Source organism: Typopeltis vanoorti, chromosome 11, assembly GCF_054136105.1.
Source record: "Typopeltis vanoorti isolate ZY-2024b chromosome 11, IOZ_Tvanoo_1.0, whole genome shotgun sequence".
Taxonomy (NCBI): domain Eukaryota; kingdom Metazoa; phylum Arthropoda; class Arachnida; order Uropygi; family Thelyphonidae; genus Typopeltis; species Typopeltis vanoorti.
The window spans coordinates 13,129,535-13,149,098 of record NC_143559.1 but is presented as its reverse complement, the minus strand read 5'-3'; the positions used below and the strand labels follow the sequence as shown (position 1 = coordinate 13,149,098).

Here is a 19,564-nt window from a genome sequence, read left to right as displayed (position 1 = left end):
CAATAGAGATGTTAAATTTAACTTAACTGTTCCCAAGTATTTAAAAGATAGGAGAGAGGGAATAGATGTAATGCATAATAAATGTTTGTGAAAACACTTAAGCAGGAAATTTGTTCTTCACATCATTATTTTCTTAATTCAGATTTTGTTCAAATGCGAGTAACTTAAGATATACCATAAATAGTAAATGCATTTTAGGATTTCTTTAACATTACCATGTATATATATTGAAAATCTATGTACAGTATCAACACTGTTAAAATTACAAGAACTAAGCTCATCTATTTGACAAAGATTTTGTCTCATGCTCAACAAACTCCCACCAGTTAGGCCTTAATGACCACAGTAAGTTTGCAATGCATTTTTACTGAACCAAATATGCAAGCAAACCAAGTTACACCTTAACATGATTTTTAAAAGAATACTTAAAAGTAAGGTACACCCTATAAAACAATTTACAAATAACACCAAAACGTAAAAGTGTGCATTATAAATAAGTGAGCCACACGTGTTCTCTTAAAATCTACCGTCCACCATACAGGACAAGAACACTTGGCAGTAGAGAATCTCTTAAATTTGAGTTAATAAATCATATCTTCATATTACAGTAGATCCCTGGTTTTTGTACATGTGTGTAAGCATTCAATGGACAATTACTTCCGTTACCACAGAATACATAGAATATTTTCCCTAACTCAGCTTTCAAGCATGAACGTAGAACTATGAATGTGTCCTTTCAGCACTATGTTCTCTTGACAAATATATTATCTTCTATTGCCCTGACAATATCACATTTATTGCTGTTACAACAGTGTGATCACGTCAGTTTCTTGTCCACCACAAAAGAAGCTCCCTTAAACTATCTAATTTTATGGTCATGTTTTAGTTCAAGCCTCCTTTATTATCTTGCTCTGTACACCAGCCAATGTCATCATGAGTCTATGGGAATGAATAATGGGCGACAATCTCTTCATGCCATCTCTACCAGAATGAGTTTTTACAGCAGCGCTTTTTCAGTCAGTCAACAGCAGTCATTACCTGCAATGCAGTGGTGTTGATAATGTTTTTCCCCCCCTCCCTTTTGTGCTACACACTGGTTTCTATTGCAGGCAAAAGGTCTGCTATATTAGTTTATTTTTATGATTAAGATCTCTGGCACTATGAGGCTGAGGCTCTAACAATGGGTATACCACTGGTCAGATGTCAATGGAAAATAGCTCTTTGTGAAGAGCTGGAAAATCCAGGTGTGGTGCCGAGCGGCGGAACTTGGCCAGGGCTTCCATGTGAAGGATACTCAATTCTCGAAGAGCAGGAATCTTGGCCATAAGAAAGTCAAAGACCCGTACATCGCCTTTGAAAGGTAATTTATGTGTTTTGTCCAACTCAAACCTCAGAGATTTAAGAATAGCTTGATTCAGACGTTGTATGTCGATGATTCCTTTCAATCCAGGTCGATCTGAAAAACAGATATAATAAATTATAATAACTTATTTATGAAAACAATTTATTGTTAACCTAATTTCTATTAACAAAAATCATGTATCATAATGAATAAATCCCAGTCTAACAGGTAACTGAGGGACTTGTAGGTCTGATCAGTCCAGTGAATAGCATTTTTGATTTCCAATCAAGCGGCTGTGAATTTAACAAACAGCCATAATTCATCACCCACCTGAAGACAAACATCCATGCCCCCAGCAAGATTTGAAAATGCAGCCAGTTGTCTGGAGAGGGGATAGACTAATCACTCAGAGAACCAGAAATCTTGGATTATCTAACCAAAATGATAATGGTAATTTTAACTATGAGAGGGAAAAAAAAAACGTGAACAATTAGAGAACGAATTTCTTGAGTTGATGGATCTTATATATTATGCATACAGCAACTGTTGCCATCAGTTGGTGAGAATGATCCCTTGGTTTTAACATGGGAAGTAGCTAGACAGTGTAGGCTACCGAATGAAAGAGAATGTTATGGAGAAGATACAAAGCATAGGCTGGGAAGGAGACAATAAAACAACTTTAAAATTCTCTATGATTTGATGTGGCTAGTAGAAAAGCAAAGGTGAATATAGAAGACTGACTTTAGTTACCGGAGATGACATGTGGGTCATCTTCCTTGAAGTAACAGTGGAAACACTGAGTTAATATTTTGTGGTCTGCATAATCACTCCCAATCCCCCAACTTGAAACAAAGGAGCTGACAATGCCCTTGACTTCATTGTTCAACAAAACTCTGGCAACAGGAAAATGATCCCAGAAGAGAGAAAAATAGTAACTATAGGTATTAGATGTTAAAGAGGCTAGTGCAGAATGCAAACTTGGATTGATGAGAATAGATATCATCCTAGAGAATATTATAGATTTTTTTAAGAGGTCTTATTGCAGAAACCTGGCTGTATGTATTTTATAATAAGGTAGCAAGTGCACTGGACAAGAAAGATTTCTCAATTTTACAAAAGCATTTGATAGAATGTCACATGATAGGGTGCTGTTGGAATGGAGTAGTTATGAAGGTGAAGTGTCTCGAAATACAAGTGGGGTAACAATTCTGGGGTCACTGCTGTTTAATGTGTATAGTTCATTATGTTAAATTGAGTAGGTCAACTGCAGGAAGTTTTAATGTGGTGTTACAAGAGGATTTGAATAGATAAATATTTTGGCCAGAGAAGATGGACTGTACTGGAAAAACTCTGCAGAACTCATTTCCAGTCACCGAGATATCTGTGCTTCTGTATAAAAGTGAGGTCTGCCATGCTGGAACAGCTCTAATGTAGATAACAGTTCTCATGTTATTCCAGATGGATATTAGCTGTTCTTTCAGTCTGTCAAGTTTGAAGAAGAAGAGAAAGCTGTAAACATCAGGATGATCTAGATCAGTGCTTCCCAAACTGTGAGCTGCAGCCCCTCTTGGGGGCCATGAAATAATGAAACAAATTTAAAATGTTTTAAGACTAAGTAGGTTTTTTTTATCTTAAAAGAAATGTATTTAATTTTATTTATTATATTTTAATGAAAAAAAATCACACATTGTGCGGGTTCACAAATTTTGCTTCCGGCATATTTCGCGCTTAATGAATGTTAGTAAACATATGCTTATTCTTATAAGTTTCATTTCAAAGCAGAAATCTAAGAATTGCAGTTTCAAATATTTCACTGATATTGACTTTTTTGTGTAGCAGTATTGAAGCACATCCATCGCATTAAATTATTATTAAACTTCTTTTATGTTTTTAATTCTTTATTACTAATAAAGAATATACTATAAACACAATAAATATTATAATATATGTCTATATTACGATTTTTTTCGAGGGGGGCCATGAAATATTTTAATTTTTCCAAAGGGGGCCCTGACATCCAGAAGTTTGGGAAGCACTGATCTAGATGATGGTAACATAGTATTCAGTTTGTGGCAGTACGTGACCATGAATATGAATACACATGGAGATTTTCTTTGGAAAACCTCCCTTCTGAAGAATGCTGCCAAAGAGGACACCGGTTAGGACTCTGCCTTGTTATGAACACGTACACATTTCCAGCATGTATGTTAGCATATTTATTTGTGCCCATGGGCAAATATTTAAAAAAAGTAGCCCCACCATCATTTATGTAAACCTATATAGTACATTCATGTTGCAGGTGGGCTAAGGATTTCTTTTCTATTTTTCACATAGAGTGCAGGGTTTCCAACTGAGGACTAAACATGGAATCTTTTGAAGCACTTCAGCCCTCCGGTAAGCAGAGTAGTGGTCTCACACTAGGCAATAAAATCAAAGACAATCACAAACATCATTTCCTACAGCCCGTTGAGTCGATATGCTAACCAGTATGGCAATTTCATAGCTACATATATTTAGTTAATATTCCATGGAGTCAGAGGACTCTCTCATAGAATACAATCAACTGTTAAAATGAGGCAATCAATTATAAAGGAGCCATTATATCACATCATTAATGATATGGTAGTAAATATATGCTTATTCATATAAGTTTCATTTCAAAGCAGAAATATAAGAATTGCAGTTTCAAATATTTCACCTGATATTGACTTTTTGCGTAGCAGTATTGAAGACATCCATTACATTAAATTGTTATTAAACTTCTTTTATAATGAGCATGTATTTTCTTCATCACAGAACTAATGTAAATAACTATTTGGGAACATCGATCAAATGTAAACGGATAAGTATTTTAATACTGACTAGTTTCACCAAACTTAAGCTGTTGGCATCGTCAGGGTACAAGCACTGAAGTTAAAATATATCACAAAATAGATCTTAACTGTAAATTCTAAAAAGTATAGTTACAAACTAAAATAGCATTGAACGTGAATAATACACGTATTGCATGTACATGATGTACTAGTTGTTGCTAAGGGACGTTCTATAGTTAGCATTAAAGTTCATTTCTTGTGTGTTCAGAGATCTAATTAGGGTTTTCCATATCTCTGGAAGTATTAAACCTTGGTTCCTGTTAAGGTTATCTGTAGTGCGTGCAACTGTGACTGCTTCTTTAAACATTCGAGAGCGATAGTCTTCCTCTATGTAAGGGGTACAACTTTTGTCCCACTCAATGATATGGTTTGTTGTGGAGAAATGTGATGACAGGCCTGATATGTCTTGTCTGTTATTTTCAACATAACCAATGTGTTCTTTCTGCCTAATCTCGAGGCTTCTCGAAGTCTGGCCAATGTCACTTGAACCACACAAGCATGGGATATTATAGACTCAGCATACTTATAGAAAGGATGGGTATCTTTTGGAGTTCATAGTAGTTCACGAATCGTTGCTATAGGTTTGAATGTCACTCTTATTTTGTGTGGTTTGAGGAGATTAGCGAGCTTGTTAGAGATACTGCTCACATACAGATTGGCAATTGTTGTAATATATTGAGTGTCTTTGTGGTGGCTCAGAGAAAAGGATTTTGTTGACAAGTCTTTGTGGGTAGCCATTCAAGGCGAGGTTATTAGATATCAATGTTAATTCATCTTGGAGGTCCTTTTCATCTGTTGTAATGTGGACAGCTCTTTTCTTTAGTATGTGTACTAGTTTGTGAGAAGCTGAAATGTAGATAACGTCCTGTATTCGTAGGCTTCCTGTAGACTGATAGGTTCAAAAGGCCACTAACTTGCTTCTTAATTAAGATGTTGTCCAAGAATGGTAGTTGTTTGTCTTTTTCAAATTCTAGAGTAAATTTAATAGAATGGTGAAAGGAGTTGATTTTATTGAGAAAATCAATTAGGTCATCTTGTTGTGGTTCCATACAATGAAGATATCATCTACATATCTCCACCAAATTATTGGTTTAGGATTTATTTGAGATAGAATTTTATTTTCGAGATCCTCCATAAATAGGTCAGCACAATTTTTTTTTTAAAAAAAAAAATGTCGGGATAACTGTATAATTCCTAAGTTCCTGTATTTTAAACATCAATTCAAATCGAGACGAGCTAAAAATATTTATTTCAAGACATCTCTCTTGCTCCTTCGTGAAAGGATACAACACACAAGATTTTTGTTAAGTCAAATAGACTCGCAATGTTACGATTTCTTCATGGATATCTCGAGCTCTCCAGACCAAGACGTTTGGCAACTCATAGACAGAATGATCAACACTAGCTACACTAAAGTTTTCAATAAAAGCAAACAGATCCAAATCAAGAAATTTAACAATCTTTATACAAACCATATTAAGTCCAAACCTTCTCTGCCAGATAACCAAGTTATTCTTAATTTATTGGATCACGTTTTAACCAAACCTGAAATCGCTATCCTCAAAAAAAGGTTTCAACTATGCTATAACAGCTGAACAGATATCAAAAGTAGATTTCATCTGCAGTTTGGACAAATGAATCTTGTTATTACCACCACACATAGCAAATGACCTCATAAAAAGTTGCATAATACTCTCCTCTTCTAGAACCCCATATCAAAACTTCACCTCTTTAGATAGAAGAACCATTCATAATTTGAAGAGAAAGAAAGATATCATAATACTTAAGGCAGACAAGGGTAACAGTACTGTGATATTAAACATCAAGGACTATGAGGATAAAGTCAACAATCTACTGTCGGACATGTCTGTTTATCATATCTTAACGAAAGATCCTACATTAAAAAACCACAATGACACAAACAAATTACTACGCAATATGATCAACTGGCCAACAGATCGAATTAAAATCCATGCACCCTCTAACTCCAAGACTTTATGGGGTTCCAAAAGTTCACAAAGATGGTATTCCTTTAGGTTCCATTGTAGATGGCATTAACTCACCTACCTACTTACTGTCTAAGCATCTCTCTAAACTCTTACAACAACACAGAGTTATGTCTAAAATTCACAACATTTTGTGGATAAATTAAAAAAACATTACTATATCTGAAAATGATCTACTTGCAAGCTTAGATGTCACTTCTCTTTTTACAAACGTTCCTGTAGTGGAAGTTATCAACATCTTAGGCACTTTATTCCCACAAGATATAACCTCACTGTACAATCATTGCCTAAATTCAAACTATTTTTCTTGGAAGAAAACTATTTACCAACAATTGACTGGCCTGGCAATGGGTAGCCTGCTTTCACCTTCATTATGTGGTTCCATACAATGAAGATATCATTGTATGGAACCACAACAAAGATGACCTTGATTTTCTCAATAAAATCAACTCCTTTCATCATTCTATTAAATTTACTCTAGAACTTGAAAAAGACAAACAACTACTGTTCTTGGACATCTTAATTAAGAAGCAAGTGGCCTTTTGAACCTATCAGTCTACAGGAAGGCTACGAATACAGGACGTTATCTACATTTCAGCTCCTCACACCACATTTCTCACAAACTCAGCATAGTACACATACTAAAGAAAAGAGCTGTCCACATTACAACAGATGAAAAGGTCCTCCAAGATGAATTAACATTGATATCGAATAACCTCGCCTTGAATGGCTACCCACGAAGACTCGTCAACAAAATCCTTTTCTCTGAGCCACCACAAAGAGAATGAGAAGACACTCAATATATTACAACAATCACCATTCTGTATGTGAGCAGTATCTCTAACAAGCTCGCTAATCGCCTCAAACCACACAAAATAAGAGTGACATTCAAACCTATAGAAACAATTCGTAAACTACTACGAACTCCAAAAGATACCCATCCTTTCTATAAGTATGCTGGAGTCTATAATATCCTATGCTTGTGTGGTTCAAGTGACATTGGCCAGACTTCGAGAAGCCTCAAGATTAGGCAGAAGGAACACATTGGTTATGTTGAAAATAACAGACAAGACATATCAGGCCTGTCATCACATTTCTCCACAACAAACCATATCATTGAGTGGGACAAAAGTTGTACCCCTTACATAGAGGAAGACTACTGCTCTCGAATGTTTAAAGAAGCAGCCACAGTTGCACGCACTACAGATAACCTTAACAGGAACCAATGTTTAATACTTTAGAGATATGGAAAACCCTAATTAGATCTCTGAACACACAAGAAATGAACTTTAATGCTAACTATAGAACGTTCCTTAGCAACAACTAGCAAATCATGTACATGCGATACGTGTATTATTCACGTTCAATGCTATTTTAGTTTGTAACTATAATTTTTAGAAGTTACAGTTAAGATCTATTTTGTGATATGTTTTAACTTCAGTTTGGTGAAACTAGTCAGTATTAAAGTACTTATCCGTTTACACTTGATCAATGTTCCCAAATAGTTATTTACATTAAACTTGTTTTATGTTTTTAATTCTTTATTACTAATAAAGAATATACTATAAACACAATAAATATTATATGTCTATATTACGATTTTATAATAATAGAATGTCATATTAAACATAATTTTTTAAAAAAAATACTTTGAGGGTGATGCAGAAGTCACATTAAACTTAACATGCAATCCGATTTTATGATTCATGCTTTGTAGAAAGAGGCAAAGCTCTACAAAAAAGATTAAAAGGAGAATGCATATTATACATAGTCTACTTTTATCAAGCAAGCAATTTAAAAAAAATGAAACAGGCTATGACAGTCAATATTACAAGCTCACCAAAAATTAGATGCATGTCTGGGACTGCAATTTATTCTTGTTTTAATTTAATGCATATAATTTCTTTAAATCAGTGAAATGTATGGAGAAATACTATGTAGTGAAAGATTTACAGTTCATCCTTCACTATAGCACTGTGGAGTCATTCCAAGCGAAATAATAATAATTATAATTATTACTATTATTATGGGTGACTCCAGGGAGTCCTCAGACTCATCGAGGGAGGCCCTAATCATCATGTCCACACAAGTATTCGACATTCTCACAGTATCTATCATACATTGCCTTGAACTCATTCACTGTCAACAGACTCTGGCAGCTTATTCCACTCATTTACCACTCTAAAAGTAAAGAACCCAGCTCTTAACACCCTTGCCCAGCTTCCATTGATGTCCCCCTAGTTCTCCTACCACTCCTGATCTCAAAAATATCCTCTGAATTAATCCTATAAAAACCCTTCAGCAATTTGAATGTCTCAATCATATCTCCCCTTTCCTGCCTATCAACCAATTTCTGCAACCCACAAATCTTCAATCTGTTTTCATAAGGTTGATTCCATAGACCTGCTATCATCTTGGTCACTCGCTTCTGGATCCTCCCAACCTCCTCCCCATCAAGAAGAAACCTAGATGACCAAATCTGGGCACAGTAGTCGAGATGAGGTCTTATCAAGGCTCGGTACAGAGGAACAATAACTTGCTTGTCTCTGTTTGTCAAAGTATTTTTCAGCAACCAAGTGATTTGATGAGCTTATTTAGCCACTTTTGCAATGTGTCCCATAAATTTCATCTCCCTATCCACCAACACTCCCAAGTCCCTGGCCTCATCAATCTCCTGAAGTACAGTTCCACCAATGTGGTATACTGCTGCTAATCTTTTCACCCCAAAATGCATAACCTTACATTTTGTCACATTAAATTGACATCCATTCTCCTTAGCCCAGAACTCCAATCTATCCAAATCATCCTGCAAGATTTTGACATCTTCTGCATTCACTATTGCCCTACCCAACTTTGCATCATCAGCAAACAAATTAACCGTTCCTCTTATATCCTTCCCTATATCGTTAATGAACAAATTAAACAGCAGGTCCAAGAACAGAACCCTGCGGCATACCACTAGTCACAGGCAGTCTTTTGGATTCAACTCCTGAATAAACTACTCTCTGATATCTCTCCATCAACCACCCACCTATCCATTCCCATATGTTGCAGTTTACGGATTAGAATTCCATGTGGTATCCTGTCAAATGCCTTAGCCAGGTCCAGCAGTATCACTGTAAACTCATTAGCCTTATCCAGTTCAGCCATCACTGTGTTATAAAATTTTAGCAAGTTACTGAGGCATGATCTACCCTTCACAAAGCCACGCTGTCCCCTGTACAGTATCTCATTTTCATCAATCCATTCCTGTATTTTTCCCTTGACTACTTTCTCCAAGACCTTGACAACGACTCCTGATATGCTGATCGGTCAGTAATTGGCAACAGTAGTCTTGGATCCTCCTTTATGCAGTGGAACTATTTTCCCCTCTTTCCACAACTTCGGGACTAAACCAGACCCGAGACTCAGATTAAACAACATGGTCAAGGGCACTGATAATTCTTTAGCCGCTTCACGTAAGACCCGTGCCAGTATACCATCCAATCCCACAGATGTATTTACATTAAGGTTCTGTAATAGACTATTCACCTCCACTTCATTCATCACAATTCCCGTATAAACTAATGGTTCCTTCATTCTTTCAGTGTCACCACCTGGATGATATACTCTTGCAAAGTTCTCACTCAGTAATTCCACTATATCGACTGATTCAGTGACCTCCTTACCCTCAGCATTCCTTAAAATAATTCTGCCATGTACAGTTTATTTTTTTTGCTTGCAGCATATTTAAAGAACTGTTTGGGATTCTCTTTAGCTTGCATAGCTAGTTTCCTTCAGGGAGATGAAGGAAACTAGCATAATCAGGGAGCTGAAGCTGCATAATTTTTGATTCTGATGAAAGCAAATATTTTTTTCTAGAATCTTATTATGGCATATCTATAGAATTTTCACAATTTCTGAAGGTTTAAAATTAATTGCAGCTTATTCAATTTCTTATTTGCATTTTCAAACAAACTTTTTTTGGAGATGTTAGCTGCCTTCATTTTTTTTCCTCTAAGCCCTAGATTGAATTCCTAAGTTAAATTTTTTGGATGTTTTATGTACACCCCAAATCACCTTGATTGAAGCCATTTCTTGTATCAAAAATTTTATTTGGTCTCCCACATATTTTATTTTATTCAAGATTAGATGACTATGAAGAAAAAATAGTCCCATTTTGTTATTTCAGCCTTTCCTTCATTTTTAAAATTGCATTTTTTTTTCGCTGCATATTTATTACATCAACTTATCAAGACAAAAAAAAATATTATGAGCTCTTGAGTGATGTGAAAAGAGCAAAATTACATGTTCAGAGTTTGAACATGCAATTACTTATTATATACATGTGTTGCAGGGATGAATGCTGGTCTTGAAATTCACGATTGTTCTTGTTATCATTCAGGGAGTGAGAGGTGTGATTGAAGTCTGATTAGCGGAATAATGAATTACCGACCATTTAAAACTATATATTTAGAAATTTATGTACATTTAATCATACAAATACAACATTTATTTTACAAATGATATTCTATCTTTTTCAATTTAGCTATTTGAATACAAATCCTATGGTTCTTCTTTTATGAATTGGGCAATAACATCGTCATAAAAAGTTGGTTGTAACTTAATTTTCCCAAGCAACACGCACACTTGTAAAGGCTGGCTAGAGCTACGTATGGCCCATGTTTAAACGAGTGAGATGGTGTGAAATGGCTACGCGCGCGCATGAAATCACAGTGCTGCTGCAAGAACCTGGAAGCTCCTACAACCGAGCCAGCCAAGGCCTTCGATACACAATGCAAAGCTCAATTATTGCTGTGCAAGCTTAAGACATCTTCTGTCTACAAAAATAAAAGCCTAAATGGAATGCTTATAAATGCATGCATTTATTAACAAATAAATATTACTTCTTTCTCAATTAATGAGAAAAGCATAGCAAGCATGGAGAATTTGCCCTTGGTATGTTGAGGACATCATGTTGGAGGTTTAATGGAATATTTACAGCACTGGGAAAGGATTATAAATTAATTTTAATGCTTCCAATATTTTGTTTCAGTGACTGAGACATCTTCAGGGTTTACAAATAACTTTTGTAACACACACACTCCAAAACAACACAATACTAAGTGAAACATGTGAGTGGAAGTCTTATCTATGTGGCATTTCTGATAATTAATGTTATTTCAAATTCGGATGATTTCTGAGTGCCACCACAGATTCTAAAAACAGTCTTTCTTTTTTGAATTTACTATGGTGGAACATGGTGATTTTTCTCCAGCAGATCCTGTGGATTGTACATGGTCTGCAAGGCCAGACTAACCATAGTCGTGATTGCAGATGTATAATTTGTGTTCTTCTAAATGGATGGTTGCTCATCTGTCTGTCCGGAGTAAGCCAGTTTGTAGGAACAGGATACTAGAATGGATAAGGGTAGCTAGTTTACAGTGGGGCGTAAACTAGCTAAAAAAGACTGTTTTTAGAATCTGTGGCAGCACTCAGAAATCAACTGAATTAAAAAAAATATGGTTGCATAAAACTTCCCAAAATTTGGTTAACATTAATTATCAGAGATCCCACTTTACATCTTAGGCCATCTACAAATGCCCATAGCGGGCGCATCACCTAGATAGGACTTTAGAGTCATCCACATGTTTCACTTAGTATTGTGTTGTATTTGAGTATGTGTTACAAAAGTTACGTGCAATCCCTGAAGATGTCTCAGTGACTGGGATGATATATTGGAAGCATACAAATTGGTTTTTAATCCTTTCCCAGTGCTGTAAATATTCTATTAAACCTCCAACATGAATTACATATATATTTTTTCATATCATAGCATTAATGTAAAAGTAGAATAAAACATTAAAAATTGTATTGTTTTATTTTTACACCTGCAACATTGGTGTGTGGGCAATATCACTAGGGCTCACAATAAACAGGTGCACTGCAATTTGAAATGCTTTTATTCTGTTGTAACCAATTTTACTTAGCTAGGCAATAAAAATAACTGCTACTCGCCACTTAAATCACATTTATATTTCCAGACAATATGACCTTTTAAATTTTAATAATAATTCTTACAGGTTTGGGCATGAGAATTTTAGTGTTTGATATAATTCCAGTTCATATCCTGCTCTTCATTTTAAATTAGATATGATAATTTAAAGTTCTTTCGATCAAAACTACCCATTCAACCAGCTAAATATCTATTTAAATCTTCTTGAAGGGACTTAGTTACACTCTGTCCATCTTTGCATTATCAGCATCTGAACAGCCTGGTCATGAAGATATTTCGCACACAAATTTTGTTTGCTTACACTTGGATAAAGGATTAAACAAGAAATTATATTCTTGGTAAGTTTAATTTAATTTGCAACCAACTGAAAAAAACTTTCTACACCTATCTCTAACACAGAGAATTTTAATAAAATAAAAAAGATGATACATCTTTTTACTACTTGTATATTGCAAAATGTAACTTCTGCATTAATTTAACTTTCTGGGTCTACTGATGACATTTAATTTTTTTTTTTTTTAACATTAAATCTTTGGATTTGCTTGCTTTTTGGGGAGTAGAGGATCTGCTCAGTGGCCCCACTTAGTTGAGTTTCTTGTCCTGGAGTAATGAATTTTGTAGTGATCCCTTAAGGTCATCTTGAAGAACATTCAGGTTTTTTGGAGAGGTATCCCTGCACTTTAACATACCTCCGTAAACATTGAAACCAGTCTGTGTAGTGACTCTTTCCATAATCCACAGCATTACACACACCTGAAAGGATATACGCTTTGCATTATGGGATACTAAGGCAATGATATGAAGCTATTAGCTTCTATATACAAGTAACCTAGTCATGGAGATATTTCACGTATACAAATTTTGTTTGCTTTTACTTGGATAAACAATTAAACTTGCCAAGAAATTATATTCTTGTTTAATTAAATTAAACTGAATATCCCTGGACAGCAGCAGATGCAGTATGGTCAATCCACACCTGGATGATGTGTCATATGAATTCTCACTATGTGGGCTTTACTTGAGGCTTCAAATCTCTGGACCAGTCAAATCGTTCACCTCACTGAGAACATACCCCTTATCTTCTTGCCTGGAGCTTTACTTTCTGAGAAGTACACTTTTTATTATTTTCATGTGTCCAAAATATTTCATTTCTTTTGTCAAAGAGCTTAAAGTTCTACCAATCATTTGTCTGCCTTTCAGTGTAAGAGATTCTCAATAGTCTCCTGTAACACTACATCTCCAAAGCAGGTGCATCCAGAATCCTCAGCTATATTCATGTAGTGAGAGATCTGTCCTTCCAGACTTTACAAATGGCTAGGATAAATAGAAATTTATCTAATCTTCTGAACAGCAATTCTTCACATTAATTAATGGATTCCCGATATTCAATTTTCTGCTCTCCTGAAATATTTTTCCATTAGGGTACACTTGTTTTTTAGGACCTTGTCTGGCTATGTTTCCCTTCAAGAACCATAATCTTCATCTTACTAGGGTTAAGTTCTCCATTCTTGCTGATCGTGTCAATTTTGTTGAAGAAGAATACCGTCTCATTAGCTTATTATTATTTGGTGACCTCCATGGAGTCAACAGATTCATCGTGGAAAGCCCACTCAACCAGCAACATAACTTCAAAGCTCATTATAATAGACATTTATACTACCTGCACTTGACTCACTAACAACTCTCCACATCCAGGGATGACCTCTCATTCTCTTTATAATTTCTTCTGTATTAATCTGATAGAATCCCTTAACTAACTTAAAGATCTCTATCATATCTGCTCTTTTCCTCGTATCCACCAACCTCTGTAATCCACATTCTCTCAAATGCTCTTCATAACCAACACTCCAGAGTCCTGATATCACTTTGATTATTCGTCTTTGGATTCTCTCTAGTGTGTCCACATCACAATGAAAACTAGGTGACCAAATCTGAGCACAACAGTCCCTATGTGGTCTGACCAATGCCTTATATATATATATATATAGAGGCACCATGATGTGTAGTCTTTGCAACACATGTGATGTGCCTTTGGAACTTCAATTTACTGTCTACCATTACTCAGCTTCCTGAAGTATAGCACATAAAATTATATATCTGTATCCCAAAGTGTAACACCTTGCATTTATTAACATTGAAACTGCAATCCCACTCATTTGTCCAAGCTAAATGTCTATTCAAATCTTCCTGTAGAGAATTAACATCAGCACTACTTCTGATAATTCTATCTAACTTTGTATCATCGGCAAACATTTGAAGATTTCCAGAGTCTATATCATTAACAAACAAGTTAAACAGTAGGATATGATGGAACTGTGCCTCAGGCACAGTTCCATCATATACACAACTTGCTAGTATTGTTCAGAGAGTCAACTCTGATCCATCTAATCATTATATACTATATATTCCTATCTCTGCAGCTTGTACACCAACTTATCATGTGACAATCTATCAAATGCTTTTGCAAAGTCCAAGAATATCACTGTATATGATTTTCCCTTATCCAACACATTCATCACCTTATCATAAAACATAAGCAGATTACTAAAACAAGACCTGCCCTTCACAAACCCATGCTGACATAGAGAATCTTATGTCAATCAACCCAATCTGTATTCTATTTCTAACTAATTTTTCCAACACTTGGATCACAACTGCAGATATACAGACTGGTTTATAATTGGAAACTTCTGTTCTCAAACCATGCTTGTGGAGAGATATCATTTTGCCTTCTTTCCACTCCTTAGGAACCTTCTCCACTATAAGACCTTCATTAAACAACAAGGATGTGGTGATATATCATCCATTTCCACAACCTTATTAACATCTAACCCAAGCAACACCTCTGATTCTTTCACAGCATCATTCACACACTACTATATATACACTGATGAAGTGTTCATTAAATAATTCCACTATATTATTTGCTATGGTTGCTCTGCTATCATAACTATCCATCAGCCATATTTATTTTTCCTCTTACGTACTTACTTCTTCTGCAGCTTTTCCTCTTGCTTACTACATAGCAGAAATATTCCCTTGCATCAGCATTGACCTACCTGACTGGCCAATCTCCTCTCATATTCTACTTTTTTAACCATGCTTGTTACTTTTCTGGCCTGCACTTCGTATTCTTTGTGCACTTGTTCACTGCATACTGTCTTGTACTTCCTCCATAACAACTTCTTACTTGATTTCATTGTTCATCCAGCTCATTCCTACTGTATTTATTCACTTATGCATTACTTGTGTTCTTGGGATAGGTGGTAGATGGGTCTTCAACCTAGTGCTACATGCATGATGTCCTCAGTATAGATAGTGACCAGATGAGGAGAAAGTAGGCATCCCTGCCTAACTCCCTTGCAAACCTGGTCTTACTGTGGATTCTTGTTAACTAACAATTTGATAATGTGTGGAGGAAAATCCATTATTTTTCCTCCATTTTGTACAACTGTCCTCTTATTCTGCTAATGCAAAATATGTACTTTACAAACTAGTATTCCTATGTCTATAATCCCAAGCTGTATCCTAAACTATAAAATATACAGACTTTTTGATGACTAAAACCATCTGTTCTGACACTATTTTGTCTTTTTTCCACATAGCAAACAAATTAAGTTGTTTTTGGTTCAGTGCTGCATGTTTTAACTGTCTGTATGATGTTTTTTAAGAGTATAAATGTAGTGTTTTATTAATTTTGTATAGCTATAAAATGGATACATCTCCAAGAAAGTGTGTTCAAAAATATGTACTCTTTCTCAGCACGCATATCGCCAGTGAGCGTGGTGTTGGTTTGGGTACTGTTAATGCGATGATAAGACTTCTCAACAACTCTGGCTCATTAAACTTAGAAAATGGATATACCAGAATTCTCTTATAGCATGTGCTTCCCTTGCTATGGAATGAACCAGCATGAAAACTGCACTTATTCAAGATTGTTTACTAGTTAGGAAAAGCAAAATGAATCCAAGATTATCTGCTGTTGACTTTAATTTGACTGGCTGCCAAGTCTCTATTTATGTTTTTGACATGACATGACATGGAAGATTGTTGAAAGCAGGGAGGACTGTCCTCAGATCAAAAAAAGAAACAATTATTGATGAAGGCTATGCAGAAAAAGAGGCTCTGCAAAAGTGTACAAAGATTGGACTTTGAGAAGTGAAAGGAGGTCATATTCTCAGATGAGAGCCATTTCTTTGTCCAAGGAGAGCAAGTAGTGCTCTGTTTGCAAATCAGTGGCTGAGAAGACTTCTTCCATCCACTTTCAACAAGCTCCTAAACATGCAGCCAAAAAGATATTTTGGGGTTGTTTTAAACATAATGGTCCAGGATCACTTTGCTTATTGATGGTATGATGAAAAGTGAACAATACAAAACATAAAACTATTGGTCCCACAGATCCTGAAAGACAAAGAACCCATCTTCCAACATCTTCCTCCATGCCACACTTCAAAAAAAGTGAAGGAGTTCCTCAAAAATCACAACATCCAGTTGCTTTAGTGACCAGGTAACTCTTCTGACATTAACCCAATAAATATTTGAGGTTCATAGTGAAAATAGACTTGGAAAATTTAATAGTGATACAAAGAATAATACAATCCATTATAAAGGTATAGTTTCGAGATGCAGAAATAAGAAAAATTAGTTCTATGCTGGGAGAGTCCATGCCTGAGCAAATTAATGAAATTATTAGGTGAAGTTAAAGTTTAATTTTTGTACTTATTTTGTTGCAAAATTAAAATGTGAGTGTTTGGATTAATTTGTTTGCTACTGTAGATGCATTCTCTAAAAATATGTCAGTCATCCAACCTCATAGATGATGATGATAAGATTTCTGAACAGCTCTGGCTCATTAAACTTGGAAAATGAATATACAATGTGCTTCCCTTGCTAGGGAATGAACCAGCATGAAATTTACTGACAAAGTATTCAATAAATAATTCCATTACATCCTATGCACCAGTCAATCTTCACCCTTCCATAAGTATTCACCCACTTGCTTACCAGTAGCAGAACTCTCTTGAATTTGATTTGAACTGACCTCTCCACTCGTACTGTGTTCTTTCTTTCCTTAACCATGCTTTCCTCTTTTCTAACTTGAACTTTAATGAAGAAAATAATGTAGCTACATTCTTTGCCTAATTTTGCTGTTCATCTGTTTCACTTCTGCCTTCTTTATTTACTTCACTTGTGGTATACATTTGGGAAATGCTCTAATGCAAGCAGCACACATACCATATCAGCCTCACTTTCTAATAGCCCATCATATTCTGTGGTATTGATGTAAGTCGACTACAGAGGTTTTCATGATGACCTGCCTTATAGCTCCCCATATACTTAACTGAAATATTCTCCTCATCAGTTGGCACATCCTGAACACTCTCACCAACTAATAGTAGTGGTGATGTTTCACTACATTCCGTGTAGCTATTACAAAATCTAACATTAATTCCTTATGCTGCTTAAGGTTCTTTAGAAACTAGAAATTCACTCTCATGGAAGCAATCTCCTCTGTAATCCATAATTAAAATCCCTCTCTTTTACATGCCCAACCAACTCATCTAAACATTTTATGAACATTCCATTCTGAGTGGATAGTGTACCTTACTCTCTCACAACAGATTGTAGGTTTGAATTTCAGGGCAACAAGAATGTCTGTGAAAATCCTCAGGTGGTACATCACTCTATTTATTGGAAGACTGAAGTGGCTTGAAGCTTTCCTTGCTCATGCTGATATTATTACTCCCTTGCACACGACCTTACCAACTATCTCTTTCTTCTGGTAAAAAATGCTATATACGTGTTCTAAGACACATTTCCTCTTCTTGTTTCCTTGATCCATGTTCACTTTATACTGACTCTTTGAATTTGCTTTCTCACCCAACAGCAGTGCCTTCAAATTAACATCAAGTCAATTTAAATGCACTCCATATCTTTTGCTTCATGTAGCTCAGTCATTCAAACTCATTAATGCCATACCTGGGTAACTTACAACCTTTCTCAAATGTGCTATTATCCTTCAAGTGATGCCACAACTCCCAATTCCATTCACCATTCTTCTTTCTAAGTCATTTGTGCCTACTCATTCCTTCCATTCAGGGTCTCAGTTGTGTGTCTTATTGTACAACCCAGAAAGCATTTTTTATTTATTATCTACCACGTCCTGTTCAGTCTCTCTGATCTTATATTACATCTGAAATGTAATATAAAACTTAATGCTTACATTAACCTGCACAAAGTAAGTAGCTCTAAGTTTATTTTCTTAAATTTACTACAAGACTCATTAACATATCTGATATGAAAAGAGCCCCAAAAACATCAATTTCATTTCAAAAAAACCTCAGGCATAGCTTATTGTTGTGAATTCCTATATGAGCTTACAGTAGTAATACAAGTGCCAATGAATAAATTTTAGATAGAAATTTAATGTTATGGCATTAGAGCAAACTTGCATAAGGTTTGCATGTGGACTGCTAATAAAACCATGTTGAAAATTATTAAATTTTGAGAGTAATCAGTACTAAGCTAAAATAGTATGACAGATGGAAAATTATCAAAACAGTATCAAGAAGACCCCAATATAGATAGTGTGATATGTCATTTAGAATGGTCTTGGAAAAGTAAGGCAATAAGTTACACAGGTCTCTATGATCTGATAATTTTGATAGAAAACTAAGAGAGGCAAATATATTAGACTCTCAGCACAGCAAACCTTATAGGGACCACAATTTGTCATTGTGAATTTTCTTTTGAATAGCACTGTGTTGATAGCAATTCATTTAGGAACTTTTTAATAGTTTATGATATTAGTGTTTACTTTACTATAGAAAGAATCAACTTCTTATTTTAAAATTAAAGCCTAAATGAAGGAAAACCTAAATTTGATTATATGCTTCTAAGTTAATTTCTAACACAATGTCTTAAAGCAATAGGTGAGAAAAAAAAGTTAACGTTTAAGGCAGTAATAATAAAAGGAGTTATTTAACATGAAATTACTAGTGCACATCAGATTAAGATGAATTAATTTAAAAAACACTCACCAGGTGCCAATAAACAATAAGCAGAATAAAGAGCTAATTCTGTTTCCGTCAATTTTAGCTCTGTCACACACTTGGCATATTCAAAGGTATTATTTACCAATTTCATTTCTGTTGTATCTACAAAAATGAAGGGAAAAAAATTTTTTTTTCAGTAATATGAATGATCATGAATATCAAATCAAACTGAATGATTAACTTAGTCAGCCTCAAAGCTAATCTAATTTTTTTTCTTCTTCTTCAAAATAACTTTACATAAATATGAAGTTATATGGTTATTATGCCCCTAAAAATCATTGGAACAATTAGAT

At 35.1% G+C, this 19,564-nt stretch overlaps 1 protein-coding gene across 1 annotated transcript in view; it reads right to left on the bottom strand.

Annotated features, from left to right (window-relative positions):
• Positions 1 to 630: 630 nt before the first annotated feature.
• Positions 631 to 19,564, bottom strand: part of Hr3 (nuclear hormone receptor 3 ROR-beta) — a 125,753-nt gene continuing 106,819 nt past the window's right edge. Inside the window, exons 9-10 of the mRNA XM_090400760.1 lie at positions 19,257 to 19,373; positions 631 to 1,456 (exon numbers count right to left, since the gene is read on the bottom strand). Of these exons, the coding sequence (XP_090256886.1) occupies positions 1,197 to 1,456; positions 19,257 to 19,373 (377 nt within the window). The 3' untranslated portion in view covers positions 631 to 1,196. The remainder of the gene's footprint in view (positions 1,457 to 19,256; positions 19,374 to 19,564) is intronic.